The 19,187-nt window shown below is 49.9% G+C and overlaps 2 protein-coding genes and 1 long non-coding RNA gene across 13 annotated transcripts in view; 1 reads left to right on the forward strand and 2 right to left on the reverse strand.

Annotated features, from left to right (window-relative positions):
• The window catches only part of asap1b (ArfGAP with SH3 domain, ankyrin repeat and PH domain 1b), a 30,332-nt gene extending 13,536 nt beyond the window's left edge, over positions 1 to 16,796 (forward strand). Inside the window, exons 7-29 of one of the 11 annotated variants that reach the window (XM_057013069.1) lie at positions 1,823 to 1,908; positions 2,653 to 2,728; positions 3,266 to 3,352; positions 3,881 to 3,889; positions 4,176 to 4,276; positions 4,346 to 4,415; positions 5,620 to 5,707; positions 5,811 to 5,859; positions 6,965 to 7,131; positions 8,291 to 8,424; positions 8,504 to 8,595; positions 8,688 to 8,874; positions 9,744 to 9,829; positions 10,513 to 10,628; positions 10,724 to 10,791; positions 11,179 to 11,286; positions 11,703 to 11,931; positions 13,711 to 13,872; positions 14,316 to 14,394; positions 14,469 to 14,530; positions 14,600 to 15,141; positions 15,301 to 15,423; positions 15,536 to 16,796. In XM_057013069.1, the coding sequence (XP_056869049.1) occupies positions 1,823 to 1,908; positions 2,653 to 2,728; positions 3,266 to 3,352; positions 3,881 to 3,889; positions 4,176 to 4,276; positions 4,346 to 4,415; positions 5,620 to 5,707; positions 5,811 to 5,859; positions 6,965 to 7,131; positions 8,291 to 8,424; positions 8,504 to 8,595; positions 8,688 to 8,874; positions 9,744 to 9,829; positions 10,513 to 10,628; positions 10,724 to 10,791; positions 11,179 to 11,286; positions 11,703 to 11,931; positions 13,711 to 13,872; positions 14,316 to 14,394; positions 14,469 to 14,530; positions 14,600 to 15,141; positions 15,301 to 15,423; positions 15,536 to 15,610 (2,796 nt within the window). In that variant the 3' untranslated portion in view covers positions 15,611 to 16,796. Of the gene's footprint in view, positions 1 to 1,822; positions 1,909 to 2,652; positions 2,729 to 3,265; positions 3,353 to 3,880; positions 3,890 to 4,175; positions 4,277 to 4,345; positions 4,416 to 5,619; positions 5,708 to 5,810; positions 5,860 to 6,964; positions 7,132 to 8,290; positions 8,425 to 8,503; positions 8,596 to 8,687; positions 8,875 to 9,743; positions 9,830 to 10,512; positions 10,629 to 10,723; positions 10,792 to 11,178; positions 11,287 to 11,702; positions 11,932 to 12,027; positions 12,583 to 13,104; positions 13,174 to 13,710; positions 13,873 to 14,315; positions 14,395 to 14,465; positions 14,531 to 14,599; positions 15,142 to 15,300; positions 15,424 to 15,535 lie in introns of those variants that run through there. The other 10 variants (XM_057013071.1, XM_057013072.1, XM_057013068.1 and 7 more) reach the window with 10 other exon arrangements.
• LOC130513882 (uncharacterized) lies at positions 6,717 to 8,333 on the reverse strand. Its single transcript, XR_008946852.1, has 2 exons — positions 7,979 to 8,333; positions 6,717 to 7,174 (listed from the first exon to the last, which is right to left on the reverse strand). It is a non-coding gene; the product is annotated as an uncharacterized LOC130513882 (long non-coding RNA).
• Positions 16,797 to 17,014: 218 nt separating the features above from the next.
• On the reverse strand, positions 17,015 to 19,122 carry eef1a1l3 (eukaryotic translation elongation factor 1 alpha 1, like 3). The gene is made up of 7 exons (XM_057013091.1): positions 18,868 to 19,122; positions 18,619 to 18,798; positions 18,249 to 18,545; positions 18,034 to 18,184; positions 17,651 to 17,907; positions 17,358 to 17,592; positions 17,015 to 17,285 (listed from the first exon to the last, which is right to left on the reverse strand). The coding sequence occupies exons 1-7, from the start codon at positions 19,009 to 19,011 to the stop codon at positions 17,188 to 17,190; spliced, it is 1,362 nt and encodes a 453-aa protein (XP_056869071.1). The 5' UTR covers positions 19,012 to 19,122; the 3' UTR covers positions 17,015 to 17,187.
• Positions 19,123 to 19,187: the final 65 nt, after the last annotated feature.

Genomic DNA, 19,187 nt, shown 5'->3' on the forward strand with positions numbered 1-19,187 from the left:
TTATTTGAATGCTTTTTTTTAGGATTTCTTGAAGCTTTTATGCTCATTTTGTTGAATATTTACAGTTAAAAGTGTAATTTCAAACTCTCTTAATATTCTTTTATGAATTTGCAGTTTCGGTTTCATGAAACTACTAAAATCGTGTCAAATGAAATTTTGTCGTAACAGAATCGCAGTTGGTGTTATAAATCACAAATCTGACAATTCAAGGACTCATCCGACCTGCAGCGACACACGTGCGTTGCTATTTTTAGCAGTCGTTCGCAGTTATTAAAGCCCGGCCGTGAACGCACCCTTCGTCACCAGATCACGTCGCTCCTCCTCCGAGATGAGCTGAATAGTTTATGGAATTGCTTCAGGTCGTGTTCACATCTGTGCACGAGTTCACGGAGAGGGAAGGTGTAACGCGGATCCCTTGCTCCCTCGAATTTATTTGGCTCTGAGTGTTTTCAGATGTTGCCCGATTTTTTAGTCGTTCTTATTGCTCTTTCTTAGAAACCATGACAACATTTAAGTGTGCATATTAATGCTCAGACCACTTCCAGAAACCCGAGCGCTCCAAGTGGAAAACAACCGTGCTTGTTCAGAGAATCTGAACAAACAGTTGGAGCTCGCTCTGCCAAAAAACTTCTATAGCAGTGGGCGGCGACACCTACGCACTGTTCAATGTTTTACCCTGTTGGTTTTTTTACTCCAGTTACATAATGGACTGAGCTGGGATGTGTGAATTATTCACAAGCGAACCCGCTGCGGCCCCGTTTGCCCTGTGGGTCGTCTCCCACACTCTCCACCTGTCCTCAGGTGTTGGGTGCATTGCGGTTATTCACCTTTTTTTGGGGGTACCGAGCACAGAGAACTCTTTAAACACACCATTCTGCTGATTGCTGGGAGAAGAGGTCGATTTCCACAAAGAATTCCAGTGTTACATTATTTGGTGCTTTGTTTTTCATCTGTCTTTGACAAATTCAGTCACCCCCCCCCCTTTAACCCTGTCTGTATTCCTCAATCACCAGATTACTGTTTTCTCTCACCTTTTCCCCCCCATCCTAAAAGAAAGCGTGGGAGGGCAGTGCTCAGCAGGATGTATTCTATTCTGCTCCGACTCAGCTGCCGCTGCGCGTTTGCTAAAAAGAATCGGATCACGCACATGTGGCGGGCCCCTCCGAAACACTGGAGCCACGCGGGGCTCAGACAGAATGTGGATAATCTCCCGTCCAGCGAGCACTGTCAGGGAGACAAAGGACCAGCGCACGCACGCACGCACGCACGCACGCAGATATTTGGTCGTACACACGCGCTCATGCGCACGCTAATACACACCAATCCACACACGTGACATAAGGAGCAGATTGAGTGTTGACACCAGAGGACTGGAAAAGCAGGAGATGAAATTTTTGCCGCAGGGCTTGAAGGGTTCTGTGGGATTAACTGGGATTATTTTTTATTCTTTCTGTTCGATGGGGAACGGCACCCGAATTTGTTTGTGTGACGTGGCAGCCCGAGCCTGCTGATCACAAAACACGTCCTCCGGCGGCTTTTTGTGATCATTTTGATGGTACATTTTTCATAATCCCTTTGTAAAAAACTTTTTTTCAGATCAAGGCAGAGTTGCAGAGTGTTCTCACAAGAGCTGTGTTTACCAGACAGACAATGGCACTGGCTCGTACATCAAAGCGTACTTTAAACATCTGCAGCCTGATGTGATTATCAAGGCTTAGTGGATCCATTCATGTCTACCACATGATTCCTCATTAAGCCTGAAACCCCTTTAAGAAGCATCCTGGATGTCACATCCTGAGCTCCGCTACTCTTTGTTTTGCAGTACCTGATCAAAGTAAATGAAATCAAGACCAAGAAAGGTGTCGACCTCCTCCAGAACCTGATAAAGTATTATCATGCACAGTGCAAGTAAGTCCCGCCTTAATCCTCCCCATCGTGGTGCTCGTGCATCGCTACAGACAAGAGAGTTAAAGCTGTAGATGTCACTTTACTCCTGGGTGATTAATGGATCTTGCAGTTGCGTGTGAGCCTATAGCGCTCATAAATATGCACAGGTCATCATCCGGATGTGTTCTGACAGCTGCGGTGTTCCGTGGGTGAATAAGCGGGAGCTGTCCCCGAACCAGAACCGCAGCTCCATCACAGCCGGGAACAGAACGTCTGTGTTACCTCACTGTTGCGAGGGTCAAAATAAATTAATCTACGCTTGACGGACAGAGTAGCTGCAGTGGATTAGAGAAATAACCTCTCTGCATGGAGAACTCTGGGAAAGGCGCTCAGTCTTTTACCACCTGTAGAATAAGTTTTTGCAGGCTTGAATAAAGCAAGATGCTGTTGAGACGTCTCTGTGATAGCCACGTGACAACCTCTGCATCCCGAACGGGCTGAACCTGAAGTGACAGAGCCTCCTCGTTAGAGTAATCAAAGTGTTGCTAACCGCAGGATGTATCAGCACCTGACTGCATCCTGAGTGTGGAGAATAAATGCAAAAATACAGGCAAAGAGGATAGAATTGTTGTTTGGAGCTGAGGTCAGAGCCAGACATGAACCATTCGCTGCCACTGTTGGCCGACAGCGTAACCTTCAGCGAACACATTGTCCTCTCTTATCTTTGTCCAGTCCACCTTTGTGACGTGACCTTTATGTGTTCAGTTTCTTTCAAGATGGGCTGAAGACGGCGGACAAGCTGAAGCAGTACATCGAGAAGCTGGCAGCTGATCTTTACAATGTAAGCACCGTCCTCTGATGCTCTTCAGGGCAAGAAAACTCGCATTGTTTTACACTAATCGGCCCGTGTTTGAAAGGCCGCCGGTTAACGATAGAAACCGTGAGCTTTAGTTTGGTCGAGATGTTGGAAGTTGCTGACCGTGTCCATATAAAAATTACTGTGGAGTGTGTTGTGCTGCACGCTGAGTCACAGGGAGCGTCCTCCTGATGCAGCAGTTTTACCAGAACACAGCAGCCCTGCAGTTTTCAGAACAGAAGCGGGAAGGGGGGGATCAGACAATATCGCAGATCTAAAGAAAGTTACGCTTGACAAAGTAGACAAAACAGAGCTGAAATCAGAATCTCTCCTGTCTTCTCACATTCCTCCTCTGTGTGCCCGCAGCATGCAGCACTCTTTGGGCTACTTCTGTTACGTAATCTGTAGAGTCACTTGGAAGCTAAGATGCACTAATGCAGACATGCCTGCAAAACCTGCTTCAGTGGGAGTTAAAGCATCCGTAGCACTCATAACTTTGGATATTTCTCCTCATCCTTTTAGATCAAACAAACTCAGGATGAGGAGAAGAAGCAGCTCACAGCCCTGAGGGATCTGATCAAGTCCTCCCTCCAGCTGGACCAGAAGGAGGTAGGCCGTCCCACTCCCAGACACGCCCGCCCTGTTCCCATCCACACACAACAGCACAACACCAGCAGACCCCGACTCACTCGTACCAGCCGGGTGGCGCTCGGATGATTTTTAGCCCCCTCTTCTCAGTCTGGCCACTGCCAGGTTTGGAGCTTGTCTCCAGCAGCACAGAGCGAGTGCCCAGTGCTGTACCATGCTGGTAGCCAGTGTGTGGTAGGCTTTGCTGGTGACCAGTGTTGTGCCTCACTGGCTGCTCAGTGGAGAACCACTCACTGCCCGACATAGCGCCACGGCACACACGGCACCGGCGGCGCGCAGTCCGCCGCAGCTGTGCGTCTGCTCTCACACAGCCACACTCCGAGTCCGCCGCACCACTCTCAAAGTTGACACTTTTGATAACCGCACCCGCCTTTATATGACGCACATGGAGTTTCGGCGTTTCACACTCACCACCGACACCTGAGCTGGATCTTTCACACCTCTCCCCTCTATCTCCCCCCTTCTGCCTTCTGCTTGTCTGGAATCAAGTCTAGAAGAGTAAGTGCTGGTGGACGTTGTGCATGCTGGCAGCTATCTGTTTATTCTGCTTGACAGTAGAGTGGTTTGCCCCCCCCTTTCCCTCAGAGGTGTTGCAGAGCATGCCTTGTAGATTTCCTTTTTTTTTCCCCGTTAGCGCTCTCACGTCGGTCTGAAGAGGAGACTCCCCGTTCTTTGATGTTGCTGGATGAGTTGGTGGTGTGCTTCGGTGTGCGTGCAGCATGGCTCTCAGCGGCGCTTCTGTCCACCACCCGCACGTTTAAGCGGTTTCTTTGGGTTTGTGCAGGACTCGCAGAGCAAGCAGGGCGGCTACAGTATGCACCAGCTGCAGGGGAACAAGGAGTTCGGGAGTGAGAAGAAGGGCTACCTGCTGAAGAAGAGCGACGGGTAAGAGAGGAAAACCTCACGGCAGCGTCCGCCGAGGGGGAGATAATGGCCCCTTCGTTGTTTTCGCAGGCTGAGGAAGGTGTGGCAGAGGAGGCAGTGCTCAGTGAAGGGGGGCATGCTCACCATCTCTCATGCCACAGTGAGTAAAGTGTTTTGCACACACGCATGCGCTGACAACACTGACCTCCAGGACCGACTGAGCTGATCAAAGGGAGAACATCATGTTGGGAGGGGGGGGCGGGGAGTGTTGGGCATTCTCAGTCTGGAGGCTGGCAGGAGCAGAATTGACATAAATGGGTTGTCATGGCAACCCACATTTCGCCCCTCTTCCCCCTCCCTCCTTGGCTCTGCTGCACCTCTGTGACTCATCGCAGAGCGCGCATAGACGGCGTGCGGTCGCCCGCTCTGCTGCGCAGCTGCACTCTCCCCCGAACCGAAAGCAAAACCCGAATTTAAGAAAATCTGATTAATTCCGCGACGCCCGTCTGTCATCTGAGACCTGACCTCCCACTGTGCCTGGGACAAAGACATCTGCCGGGCCGAGCAGCACAGACCGCAAGTCCGGCTAATTGTGGCAGTGCGGCATTATAAGATGATCTTTTTAAATTCTATAAATAAACCAATAAAATAAAGTCTTGTGCATTCTACCAGTGGGAGCCTTTGGAGAGTAAATAGATCCACTGAAAGAATCCAGCCTGGAGCTCTAAAAATGTGAGAATCCTTATGTAAAAGGATCATTTAATCGCAAATAGTGTCAATAATCTCTTTTTAATTAGATCTAAACGCTTATATTGATATAAATCAATAATAATCCTCCTTAATGTCGTCATGTTGATGTTAATGTGAACCCGATTTCCCTCTTTCATTGCGTTTATCAGGTGAACGTGGTTTTCAATTTACACACAGTCATTTTCCCTCTGCTCAAACAGGAAGTGGTTCTCTCCTCTGCGGTTTTAAAGTGCCTCCTTTCTTCTTCTGTTCTGAGTCACGCTCGTTCCCCGAATTCAGTCGTTCCTCGGCCTCCTCTGCAGCATCTCTCCTCTCGTCTCGGGCTCACCCGCGACTGAACTCTAGGTGACTTTAGCGGACGTGGCGGGCTGCCAGCAGAGCAGCCGAGCTACGAGGGACGATCGCGCCCCGTTTGCGTTTGCCAGCACGTGGCTCGGCTCGCTCCCTGCCCAGGCGCTGGCCGGGAAACAATGCTCAGCCTTCGTGTGCCAACTGGACCCATTAAGACAACAGGCGGCCCGGGCCGACCCACTTTAAGAGTGCAGCGCCTTCCCCACCCCATGCGATCGTGTCAGTCTGTAATAGTTTCTATTGTCTTTGTTCTCTGCCAACAGTCCAATAGGCAGCCGGTCAAACTCAACCTGCTCACCTGCCAGGTGAAACCCAGCGCAGAGGACAGGAAGTGCTTTGATCTCATTTCACGTAGGTTTCACACATGAACGCGCAACAATCCTTTCAAAGTGGATTAGCACAGTTTCCGCGCAACAGTTGACTCACATTTTGTGTGTTTTCCACTGTTTCACAGATAATCGGACATATCATTTCCAAGCTGAGGATGAACAAGAGTTCATTATGTGAGTAATAACGAGTTGTGCTGGCATTCCCTTCAGCAACTAGCTTCAACTGCGTGTTAGTCCCATCATGTTATAAGTGGCGCTAAGTGTTGCACAGTGATTTGTGGTCGACGGTAATTCAGGTCATTTTAACCAAACACTGCTGTTTCTATGTAAAAACTCTCTCTCTCTCTCTCTCTCTCTCACACACACACACACACACACATACATTCAGGCACTGGTTAGGTCCAGTATTGCCTTAGAACAGTAATGTGCTGGACAAACTCACTTGGCTCTCTAATTTGTTGTATTGCTTTGAGCAAAATAGCTAATGGAGGGGCTAATTATGTTTGTTTACTGCAAAAATATGCATTTGAATTTGTTTGGAAACCATTTTTTCTCCAAAAGAGAAAGAACTTTTTTTTCATTTTTATGGTGATGAATTTTAACGGCTACACCTTGATAATCTTAGTGAGAATCGTTCTGAATCTCTTGTGTCCCACTCTGTTCTGGGCGTGCTCGTTCCGCCCTCCGATGCACGATGCTGCGGATGTACCATCCAAACACGCTCCAGCGTTCAGCATCTCCGTGTAGTCTTGGTCCTGTGGGATGAAGCTAAAGGCTCCTCTGTTGTCACGCATCTCCAGCCACAGAATCTTTGTGGGATTTTTCCATGAAACTTTGAGTGTTCTGTTGGGATTTCGCTCCACTCAATCACTTTCAGGCTTAACGAGTCTTGCCTTTATTTTACTGACGCAAATGAACCAGTGCTCTTTCTTTGTAGCTCTGTGTGTGGTAGCATTAGCTTGAATTTGGGCGGTGGGAATAATGGTGGAAAGGACATCAGGAGGTATAAATAAAAGTTCTCCTCACATCTGTATGTGCAGTTTAGGTTCATTGTCCTCTGTTTGATAGCGTAGCATTAATGACATAGCTAAAATTTAAACATTCTTAATGGTGTGTTCACTTTTTTTCTTCCTCTTGAATGTTCAGAAAAGAACTTGTAAATATTTATCCAAGTGATTCGTTGTTGAAGGATCTTTCAGGCAGAGATTCCCACGCTCGCTGTGAGGACGTTCTTCTGCACAGGCTGTTCATGCGTGACTGTCTTGTCTCCCCTGTCCAGCTGGATATCGGTGCTGACCAACAGCAAGGAGGAGGCGTTGAACATGGCGTTCCGCGGCGAGCAGAGCAGCGGCGGCGAGGACGGTTTGGAGGACCTGACCAAAGCCATCATAGAAGACGTGCTGCGCATGCCGGGCAACGAACTCTGCTGTGACTGTGGAGCTGCAGGTGTGGAGCACAGCTGCGCATCAGCGCACATCTGCTTTACTTCCTGCAAAAAACACATCAGCGGCATCTTCGTTGATTTGTGACGTGTGTGTGTGTCTGCGCACTTGTGTGTTCATACTTTAGAGGGATGGCGACTGAATGAAAAAGTGTATGTGTGTGCGTGTGTGAGGGTTGTTAGCATTCAGAACACAACCTGATCCTCCTCCCCCACAGACGGATGCAAGGACTCTGCACTAATGGCGTAGAGTCGAGCCCTCTCTCTCTCACACACACACACACGCACACACACACACACACACACTGTTGTGTCAACAATAACGCACGCAGCAGTCCATCGGCCGATGGGGGGACTTAATGCTCCAAGGGAGGAAATAAAGCATTCCTGCTCTTAGAGAAACAACCTTACATCACTGCGTTACATAAGTCACATGCGCTCCATCGACCCCTGCAATCTGCAGGATAGGTGGGGGGTGGGGTAGGGTGGGGAGGGGTCATTTCTCATGTCCTCGGTCTTCTTCTGCGTCCGCTTCATGCACGAGACACCTTCCACATGTAGGTCGAAGCGCTGCGCCACCAGATTTAGCTCACCTGCTAGACGCCTATTCCACTACTTATTAATTAACACTATGGCCGAAAGGTCATCGTCATGACTTTGAAAGGTCCCACGGGTCCGAGCAAAAACAGGACAACTCTGTCTAATTTTATAGTCCCTCCTGATCTCCCTATATGAGACATCGTTGCAGCCTCAGCAGTAATCAGATATAGAGGTCAGCCCACGTCAGCTCTGATTCCTGCTGCACCCTGTGACCCTTCACCAGCCCGTATCCCGTCACTGCCCGATACAAACCTCCACCATGGCCACCGTTGTTAGACACCAGAGTCCTCGTCCTCGTCCTCGTCCCCCCAGCAGGCACGGCCCGTCTGTAGGTTTTAATCGCTCACTCGTAAATCTCTCAGATTGCATCAGAAGGTCACACTGGCAATGCTGGTCAGTTCATCACGACGCCAGCAGGTCACTCAGTGTGCCCCCCCCCCACTCCTCCACTGCTGGTGATGTCACACATGCCCGACACTGATGAAATGAATCGGTGGCAAATTATCAGCGTGAACACAATCAAAATGGGGAGCAACCATCAACTGGTCGTTCCTCATGTTTCAGATCCCAAATGGCTGTCCACCAACCTGGGGATCCTGACCTGCATCGAGTGCTCCGGCATCCACCGGGAGATGGGGGTCCACATCTCCCGCATCCAGTCCATGGAGCTGGACAAGCTGGGAACTTCGGAACTCTTGGTGAGGCGGCTGAAAAGGGCGATTAGGAGGCAGAAGTGATGAAATTGGGATGTGACGCATGTTTCCTGTTCTGACCCAGCTGGCCAAGAATGTGGGGAACAGCAGCTTCAATGAGATCATGGAGGGAAACCTGCCCTCCCCTTCACCAAAGCCCACTCCATCCAGCGACATGTGAGTAGTGGGCGCCAGTAGAGGTCTATGGCGGGTGGGGGCTATGCATCAAAACTCTGACAGAGAAGCTGAATTGCTCTCCCCCTGCACAGGACGGTGAGGAAGGAGTTCATAAACGCCAAGTACGTGGACCACAAGTACGCAAGGAAGACCTGCTCGTCCGCCGCGGCCAAGATGATCGACCTGTTCGAGGCGGTTCAGTCCAGGGACCTGCTGACCCTCATCCAGGTTTACGCCGAGGGAGTAGAGCTGATGGAGCCGCTCCCGGAGGTGGGGCCGGTGAGTCCACCATGTAATGGGCTAATGACAGACCTGCGCACGCATCCATTCTGAAAAATCGAGCTAAAAAAAAAAACCGCTCTTTAACCAGCGCTCCCAGCAGGTCTGACACATTTCTACCAGTTGCTGAATTATTCTGTGTGCTTTTCTTTTTTTAACTGGGCGTTAACAGTTGGGAAATATTGAGTCAGGCAGATAACCTCGCCAGCAGGTGGTGATCTCCAGCAGCCTGCGCCACATCTCATCCTGAGCCTGTTATTTACTCGGATGACGACATCTGCGGCGGCGTAATCCCCGCTTCTCCTTTTTTTTTAAATTTAACTCGCTCTGTTTTCTCCTTTTCTCCCTCAGCCTTTTGCGCTTCGGGCACAAATGAAAGTTAAAACAACACGCGGTGGATGGCCAAGATAGCGTACGGCGAACAACACGTGTGATCAGACTTAATCTGACAGAAATAGGTCAGCGCAGGCACGGCGGATCTTTAATAAAAAATTAAGCGTGCGACGCAGCGGCGGAATCAAAGGGGATATCTGGTGATGACGGGGGAGCTGCTGCCGTCTGCGCGGCGAGGCCTGACTCACTGTTATCTGATCTGCTGCTGTCGCTACATCACGCAGCAACATCCCAGCTCAGCTTTCCTCAGCCAGCAATGCACAGCAGGGCTCAACCAAAAGGCTCCCAGTGGCCCAGCCGTATCAGTAATTAGTAAAATCTCGGCCCCGTGTCTGCTGACATGCTTTTAGTGAACCATTTTGTTGACTGCAGCTGATCTAACTCCCTAAAGTGACGCAGAGAGGCAGAGAAGGCAGAATGGATGCAGCCCAAGATGGTCTCACCGTGTCTTTGCTGTGTTTGATCGCCCCCTGCAGGAATCCGGGGAAACAGCACTGCACTACTCGGTCCGGACTGCTGACCAGACCTCGCTGCACCTGGTGGACTTCCTGGTGCAGAATAGGTATTTCCTCGTCTTTAAAATAGTTTATGGAAACATAACAGACTGGAGTTGCTTGGACTTACAGTTGAAATTTGACAAACGCAGGTTATTTAAAACACACGCCTCCCAATAAAAGACGATTTTTTTCTCACCGAAACACTAGAATCATCCGCTCTCTGTCTGTCTTTCTGCTGCCATTATCGAGATTTGGGCTCCAGTGAAGCAGTGGAGTAGCGCAGAAAAGCTCAGCTCACCGTTCTGCTCATGTTCCCACAAGGCAGAAAAGAAATGGGTCAAGCACTTTTCTTCTCTGCCTTAATTTATTCGTCTCCTTTCAGTTGTTTACCCACCACTTTCCCGACCGTGCGCATCCTCCGCGTGCTTGTCTCCCTAATTAAAAGCTGCGCACTCACTTTGCCACGCTTAGTCTTTATTTGTGTTTTATTTGTCTCGGCCTTTCCGCGAGCTAAAGGGGGGATTATTTTACCTGCTGTTACAGTGTCAATTAGCTCATTACCCACAACCAAATGGTGCCGCTCTCGACTGATTTTAATTGCTCTTCAAAGCATTTTAACGGACATTTCTGAAAGTTTCCCCTCGCGAGAAATAACAAAATCCTGCCTAAGCATGCATTAACCTGATGTCGTGGAAAAAACCCAGAGGCTTTTGACCTGAGTGTGTGTGTGTGTGTGTGTGTTCCACAGTGGGAACCTGGATAAGCAGACGGAGTACGGAAACACCGCTCTGCATTACTGCTGCATGTACGAGAAGCCCGAGTGCCTCAAGTTACTCCTGAGGGGCAAACCTGCGACGGATATCAGTGAGTCACAACATTCGACGCTCCGATGCCTGTCGAAGTCATCCGTGCACTCATATGGCGCCGTTCACTGTCGATTGTCCCTCTGCTGCTTTCAGCCAATCAGAATGGAGAGACAGCGCTGGATGTTGCCAGGCGACTAAGGAACACTCAGTGTGAGGAGGCAGTAAGTACACAACTGCCAAGCTGCACAAAGTGTAACAAAAAAAAGACAGAATCTGGGGAAAAAAGCGTAAATCTAACACAAAAATGAATGCTTGTGGAGCCTAGATGGTCTTAAATGTAAAATGTAAAATCTTGGCCTCATTTTGAGCAGATTAATCATGTCACTCGGCAACAGTCAGAGGTTTGTCTGCAGCTGCAGGCGACGGTGACAGCGGAGTGGAAGTAATCATTCGTGTATGTTTATTATTAACGCTAATATGAACCTGGAAGGAAACATTTGGGAGGCCGTGAATTCTCTAAACGAGTACATTTTATTGCTCCTTAACTCCTTACACATGTTGTTTGGTTATAAACTAGAATTTTTATCGCGTGTGTTTGTGTTTGACAGCTCGTGCAGGCTGCAGAGGGGAAGTTTAACCCCCACATCCATGTGGAATATGAGTGGAGCCTCAGACTGGAGGAGATGGACGAGAGCGATGACGACCTTGACGACAAGGTCAGTTTCGCTAGGTTACTCCCACACTGTTAAAGCCATTCACAGGAAAATTCCGGGAAGTCAAATGTTACCGTGTTCGCATCAACACTGAGCTGTAACATTTGTAACTTTGCAGTGGGTGAACTCAGTTGTACCTTAACAACTGGACTGAAAAATCTCACTTAGCTTCACTCAGGGTGTCCATGCCCGGTCCTCAAGGCCCACAATCCAGCCGGGTTTTCTGTCCCACCACGCAGAAATGGCTTTAACCAAGGACAGTGGGATCCCAGGTGAAGACACTGTCTATATGGTAGGACAGAAATCCCGGCAGGATGGTGTCCCCCAAGGGCTGGGTCTGGAAACCCCTGGCTTAGCTAGCTAGCATAGCTACCCTCTCTGCCCCAGCAGCATCAAACCACTCCTCTTTCCCGCTGCAGCCCAGTCCCATCAAGAAGGACCGCTCTCCACGGCCTCAGAGCTTCTGCCACTCCTCCAGCCTCTCACCCCACGACAAGCTCTCCTTACCAGGTTTCATTAGCCAGAGGGACAAACAGCAACGCCTGTCCTACAGCGCCTTCACCAACCAGATGTACAGCGCCTCCACCGATCTCACCACCTCCCCGGTGGCCGACGGCCCTCCGCTGCCTCCTCGGAACCAGGGCAAAGGTCAGACCCACCTTTTGAGGCTGCGTCCACTTTATCAGCCTGTAAATTAAACTTGTTCCAGTGGCTGTAGAGAAAAGATGATCTTTGTTATGTCAGTTGATTGTATTCAGGAAAAGATCAAATGGAGGGACGTTGTGTGCTCATCACCTTTTGAACCATACAGTCAGCACAACCCTGGAATGCTTTTGGTCAGCAGACCAGATGAGGAGATGCGGGTGGCGGAAAAGATGCTAACTGAGGAAACTTTTAGGAAAACATTGGTGCATGTGATGTTAGTGGGGAGCGTGACCCAGTCTCCATGCTGCGAGCTGTGGCTGCGCCGTCTCGGCACTATTTGAATTAAAGATAACACTCCTCCCTGAAGAGCCAACGGTCCCGGCTTCATGACGCAGCTGTGAACCGCAAACGCTGCTTTTACTCCACTTCTGAGTAGTTAAGATGCTGCAATTTCCACCTGTTTCCAATGCAAATCCCACTTTTGGCCCATTAAACCTGTTAACCACTTATTTTATTATATTCACCGTTGCTATGGCAACTTGAATTCCAATGCATTGCTTGTTCTACTCCCTGTTGATTCTGAATGCAAATATTAACATGTACTGCCAATTTAATGTGTGCTAATTTGATAAATATTTCCTCTTTATGAACAAAGTTCAGGGCTCAGTATGTTCAGATTGTAAACACCATGTTTGCATACGCTAGCTATAGCTCGGATCTGTAGCTTGTTAGCTTGTATCTTGCAGGGATCCAACAGGAAATGATTTCAGGCACCAAAGACCTATGATGAACCCTAAGAGAGGCTCATCTCACTGGAAACAAGTGGAGTTTTTCTAGTTTGAATAATGCAAAATGGGATAAAACGTCTCTCTGATACAACATGCTAGCTGTTTAGATTAGCAGCGCAAGGCTCTCTCGCTCTCTCTCCCTCTCTTCTTCTCCCTCCCTCCCTCAGCAGGCTCTGAAGGGCTCGCCCCCTGCGGGCCAGCTTTCGTGCCACGTTCCCTCTTTGATTTATTTATTTTCCTGTTTTTGCTTTGCCACTGATAAGAAGTCATCTTGTTTTGTAGCGTGTGGGAGCAGCTGCGTTTCTTTGAGACTGACATGCTGATTCTCTCCCTCACTCCTCATCTCGCTCTCTTTTCTTTCTCTTTTTTTGTTTCTCTATTCTTTCAGCTCCACACTTGGCATTCCTTGGCTCTCATTCGCACTACGCCACACTGGCTGGCACCCGACCATACATCAGTGAATATCCTGTTTTTACGTTCTCCCCCCGCCCCTCTTCTACGCGGCTGTGTTGCCCCATGTGCCCCTCAGTTGTTTCTGCCTTTACAGCTCAGGTTGACAGGTTGGCCGTGTGTGTTTTCAGATCAATGATGAGACCACATAGGCGGCGCCATTTTCCGCCTGTGTGATGTTTGTAATTTTCCCCTTTTTATTCTGGATTTGATGTCCCATCAGCTCTGAGCTGTAAACTTCTCAACACAGCTGATTCTTCTCTGGCTGAGCTCTCTATTAGCTCTCACTTTTCTCTGTTTAAGAGACCAAATTGAAGTCTGGGTACACACACACACACACACACACACACACACACACACGTGTTGATACAGTCTCATTAACCCATCTTCTCCTCTCTGTTGTGTATTTGGTGCGGTGCAAAGACGCCCTCTCCTCTGCATCCCTCATCATCCTCTCCTGGGTTTCACTGCTGAATGAAAGAAAGAAGTTTCTCTTCATGGGGGGGTCTCATCACCTCATGTGTCTTATGTATCGCTCCTCCAGCTCCTCCCCCATCTGGCCCTCCCTCTACACTCACACCAGGAGGCAGCTCCACCCTGTCCAAGAAGAGACCTCCGCCCCCGCCTCCTGGACACAAACGCACCCTGTCTGACCCACCCAGCCCGCTGTCTCACAGTCCACACAGTAAAGGGGGCTTAACTGGGGGTGAGACACAAAGCACACGTTGCACCAGTTGGGGCTGGTTTCGCCACTGGGTTGCCTGAAAATAGAGATTTATTCCAGTTGAAATGGTTATTTTTCATATTCAGATGTTTAGGTTGGCATTTTTTTTCAGTTTTATCCAACTCGGGCTAAAAAGACAGTAAGACCTCACCAACGTGAACCATCATTTTAATGCTTTTACTGTTATTTTAACTGTCTCATTCGCCCTTCATGGTGTTTTCTCACCCATAACGGAACGATCACTCATTTTTAAAGACGACACAGCCTCCATTAAACACGGCGAATGGAAAGCTCAGCCAGACGACGCCTCCCTCATTGTTTTCTCTCGCCATTACTGCATGTTTTTTTTAATTTGTGTCATTTATATCAAATTCATCCCCATATTTATGGGTTTGGATAATCATTTATCCGTGTGGGCATTCCAGGAAGTGACTCCACTCCTCCACCCGTCAGCAAGATGTCTCCCGTTTCGAACAAGTTTGAAGGCATTCCTCAGCAGCAAAGGTAGCAAAGTTCAGATTGATCTATCTTCCCTCGTGCTTCTGTTCTTCATTTTACCTCCTCTGTCATCGCAGCAGCACTTCGAGCAACACCAAATCTACGCTTGGGCCGAGGGTTCTTCCCAAACTACCTCAGAAAGGTCAGTTTTGACTCAGCAGGACGCTGCCGCATCAGGAAGCACTTGTAAAAAGTTTGCTGTTTTCTCCAGTGGCGCTGCGCAAAATCGACACCATACATCACCCATCCGTGGATAAGTCCAGCCAGCCGCCAGACGTCTTCCCGAAGTCTCCGCCAGCGGCCGACACCCCGCAGAAGACTCCCGTGGCGGACAGGCCTCAGCTGGGAGAGCTGCCCCCCAAACCGCAGCCATCAGAACTTCCGCCTAAGCCTGGAGAACTTCCTCCAAAGCCGCAGCTCTCAGACCTCCCTCCCAAACCTCAGCTAGGAGACCTCCCGCCCAAACCCCACCTCAAAGACCTGCCCCCCAAGCCTCACCTGGCAGACATCCCCCCCAAGCCCGGAACGGCCGAATCCGCCCCCAGGCCGCCTCCCAGTGACACGCTGCAGAGGCCTCAGACGCAGCCGCCGCCTCCGCCTCAAACTCAGCCTCAACCGCCGCTTCAAGACTCGCCGTCGCCTAATCAACAAGCACCCACAGCAACGCCCCCCCAACCAGCTGCTGAGGATACCAATGGTACTCCAGCAGGGTTGGCAGAGACGCCAGTGCCCCTCCCCAGGAAGATCAACACGGTAGAGGATCCCTAGTTTTATTTAGCTTAGCTGTTAGCTTTGGAACAAAAATGTAGAATGGATGTAGCTGCGTAGCTAATCCCAGTTGCTCGTTAACGCTGCAGCTCCTTCTGATGCCTGCGACACGTGTTTATTCCTTAATGATTTCTGTGTCTCCAGGGGAAGACCAAAGCCCGCCGGGTGAAGACCATCTACGACTGCCAGGCCGACAACGACGACGAGCTGACTTTTGTCGAAGGAGAGGTGATCATAGTTACAGGAGAAGAGGACCAGGAGTGGTGGGTGAGTCTTCCCGGTTCCTCCGCCAGGAACCCCGCCAGGAACCCCCTGAAACGTTGCGCCGCGCCCCCTTTGTTTCCTCACACGCGTCATTTCCCCCCTTTTCTGCTTCCAGATCGGGCACATCGAAGGAGATCCAGACAGAAAGGGGGTGTTCCCAATGTCGTTTGTGCACATCCTGAGTGACTGACAGCCAGAAACTCTTGCACTACCCCTCTGCCTACGCTGGGAGACCCTGTAAATAGCTCTCGTAACGCCCTTTGTCACACAAGAGAAAAAAAACAAGCAAAGAAGCTCAAGACTCCTCTATCCGTGGATGCTTAATCCATGCTGTACAAAGAATGTGTGTATTCTTCCTTTACCAGTATTATCTTAATCCTATAGCACGGCTGCGACCAAGCCACTCTCAGAACCCTAGCACTTACCCAAGTCTATGTTTATGCTGTTACTGTGTATATATGTATGTAAATATATATATTTGTGTCTGTGTACATACATGTTTTATTGTACAAAACATGTACCATCACGCTCGACCCGTCAGTGACCATCAGGGCGGTGGAGGTCGACTTTTACCTGTTTTCATTTTACCAGCCCTCGAGTAATTATCTGCTTATATTTCTGGATTTAAAAAAAAAAAAGACAAATACTAAGAAACGGAATGTGAAATAGGTCACACCATTATTTGTGTCTTGCATCCCCGTCGACCGCGATTGACTGAAGAGGCAGGCGTCCCACCACGAGAACTTCATTAAGTGTGCTCCTTGTTCCTGCTTGCTTTTGTGTGTATTTACATGTATTATGGTTGTTTTACAGTATAGAAAAACCTGCTGCTACTGTGTGGTGGAGTATCAAAGCCTGTGGTTCACGTTAGGTCACTAATTTACTCCTTGTTACACTGTTCACCATGCGTGAACTCATCTCCAGTCCTTCCTGACCGTTTCTGTGCATGGTGTAACAACGACTGGAATCGCGTGGAGTGCTGCATTCAAAGACGCTCACCTCAGGGTTTGAAGAGCCACTATTAGAGCAGGACGCCGCTACAGGGTACCCTGCATTAAAGCCACTATTGAAGACAAGCGCGGGAATGCGAGAGGACATCTTAGCAATAACTTGATTCTCCAACAGGCTGGGTGTGTTCACTATAACCAGTGTCCTGTAAAACCTCATGAGCTTGAATTCCCCCCCCACCCAACTCATAAAGGTCATTCCACATTTCTGGATCAGTACATTTCCAGGTTTGCCTGTGAGCCAGAGGGGGTATTTTAGAAGTGGACTTTGTAAAAGGCTTGACAAATGATGTATTTTCACCCACCCGCGGTTCTCCCGCTGTTGAACAAACCCAGCGCCCCCTTGTATCATTAAAGTGCTGTACTTCACGCAGTCGCTCCTTTTTGCCTCGCAAACACTTACTGGGACGTCTAACGGCGCCCGTCGCCATAAGTTTATGAAAATTCTTGCAGAATTTATTTGAATATACAGCTGCAGACATTAGCTTAGCACAAACTTAATAGTGGCAACGGGAGAAGTTTAGTTCCCGTTTCAGCTTTTTGAAGGGGAACTTTCAAGAAGCCGTCATCACAATAAAAACATGCAACAGTCTCCAAAGGATTTATATTTGGCCATCGCCGCACATTTGAACCAAAGTCCATCATCTTCTTGGCTTTAACAGCAACACAGGAATTCTCTCAACATAAATACTGTACGGATGCACAAGTACAACTTAAACTAAAATTAAAACTAAATCATACCAGAGTCCTGGTAAAGAACTTATTTACACACTTTGGGTTTGGACCCTGGGTCTTTCTCCACCGACTTGATGACTCCTACGGCCACCGTCTGCTTCAGGTCTCTGGCAGCAAAGCGTCCTGGGAAACATGACAGAAGGTGAAGCCGCTGCAACGTTCAGGGTCACGGGGATCCAGTGGATCGCCGCCTACCTAGAGGAGGGTACGTGAAGAAGCTCTCCACGCACATCGGCTTGATTGGGACCATCTTCACGGTGGCGGCGTCTCCAGAAATCAGCATCTGCGGCTGGTCCTCCAGTTTCTTCCCTGTCCGACGGTCCAGCTTCTCCTTCAGCTCGGCGAAGCGACAGGTCACGTGGGCTGTGTGGCAGTCCAGGACCGGCGAGTAGCCCGATTTAATTTTCCCCGGGTGGTTCAGGATGATCACCTAGAGACGAAAACCCAGTGACGCTGGCGTGATCCAGGTTGAACCTCACAGAACCAACCTGGGCTTCGAAGCTGCTGACGTCAGACGGAGGGTCCTGTTGGGCGTTTCCGGCCACGTCCCCCCGCCGCAGGTTCTTTACAGCCACGTTCTTGATGTTGAAGCCGACGTTGTGGCCCGGCAGCGCCGTTTCCAGCCCCTGGTGATGCATCTCGATAGACTTCACCTCAGCGGTCAGCTTGGCCGGGGAGAACTTGAGGGTCATGCCGGGTTTGAGGATGCCCGTTTCAATCTTACCCACAGGCACAGTCCCAACTCCTGGAAAGAGCAAGTTTCGGCGATTTAAAACGGATTTATTTCAGCATTTGTGGCTCGGTGCCGACATCTACCTCCATTTTCTTGATTGAATTTGCAGGGGATGAATATCTCAGCACCATCCATTACCTCCTATTTTGTAGACATCCTGCAGAGGCAGCCGCAAGGGTTTGTTGATTGTGCGCACAGGGGGCTGAATAGAGTCAAGAACCTCCAGCAGAGTTCTTCCACTTGCATTCCCTTCTCTCCGTTTGGCCTTCCAGCCTTGGAACCAGGGCATCTGCAGACAGCACAGCCATCAAAAAGGTTACATCAGGAGGCTCTTTAATGGGCACTGTCCTGACCTTCTGAGTGGCGGTAATCATGTTCTCGCCGGTCCAACCGGAAACTGGCACAAACGGGACGCTGGTGGGGTCGTAGCCGATCTTCTTGAGGAAGCCGCTCACGCCGCGCACCACCTCGTCAAAGCGCGTCTGGCTGTAGGGCGGTTCGGTCAGGTCCATTTTGTTCACGCACACGATGATCTGCTTCACGCCCAGCGTGTAGGCCAGTACGGCGTGCTCCCTGGTCTGGCCGCTCCTCGACACCCCGGCCTCGTACTCCCCCTTGGCTGCAGAGACCATCAGGAGCGCGACGTCGGCCTGGAACCGAGCGGCACTCTGAACCAAGATGCGTTCAGGGACGCGCAGACGGACTCGCCGCAGCGCTTCTTACCTGCGAAGTCCCGGTGATCATGTTCTTAATGAAGTCCCGGTGTCCGGGCGCGTCAATGATGGTCATGGTGTATTTCTGGGTGTTGAACTTCAGCAGCGAGATGTCGATGGTGATTCCGCGCTCTCGCTCGGCCTTCAGCTTGTCCAGCACCCAGGCGAATTTGAAGGAACTCTTCCCCATCTAGACAACCGGACACGACCTTACACTGCGGTCCCCAGAACTCTGGGTGCTGCACATGTGCGTCCTCACCTGCGCTGCGCTCTTCTCAAACTTGTCCAGCCTTCTCTGGTCGATGCCTCCGCACTTGTAGACCAGGTGGCCGGTGGTGGTGGACTTCCCACTGTCCACATGGCCGATGATCACCACATTAACGTGAGTCTTCTCCTTCCCCATGATCGGAACTGGCTCTCTGTTACTGGGAAGCTCGCTGAGGACAAAACAACTGCGTTCTCCTTTCCAAATCTTCCTATTAAATGGACCTGGGGGTCGGCGGTCATGGCTTTATAGGATCCGACTGGACAGATGTGAGTCAGGTGTGAGGCTTCATCAGGCTTAATTGGTGGCAGATG

The sequence above is a fragment of the Takifugu flavidus genome, chromosome 17, assembly GCF_003711565.1.
Source record: "Takifugu flavidus isolate HTHZ2018 chromosome 17, ASM371156v2, whole genome shotgun sequence".
In the NCBI taxonomy this organism is placed as follows: Eukaryota; Metazoa; Chordata; class Actinopteri; order Tetraodontiformes; family Tetraodontidae; genus Takifugu; species Takifugu flavidus.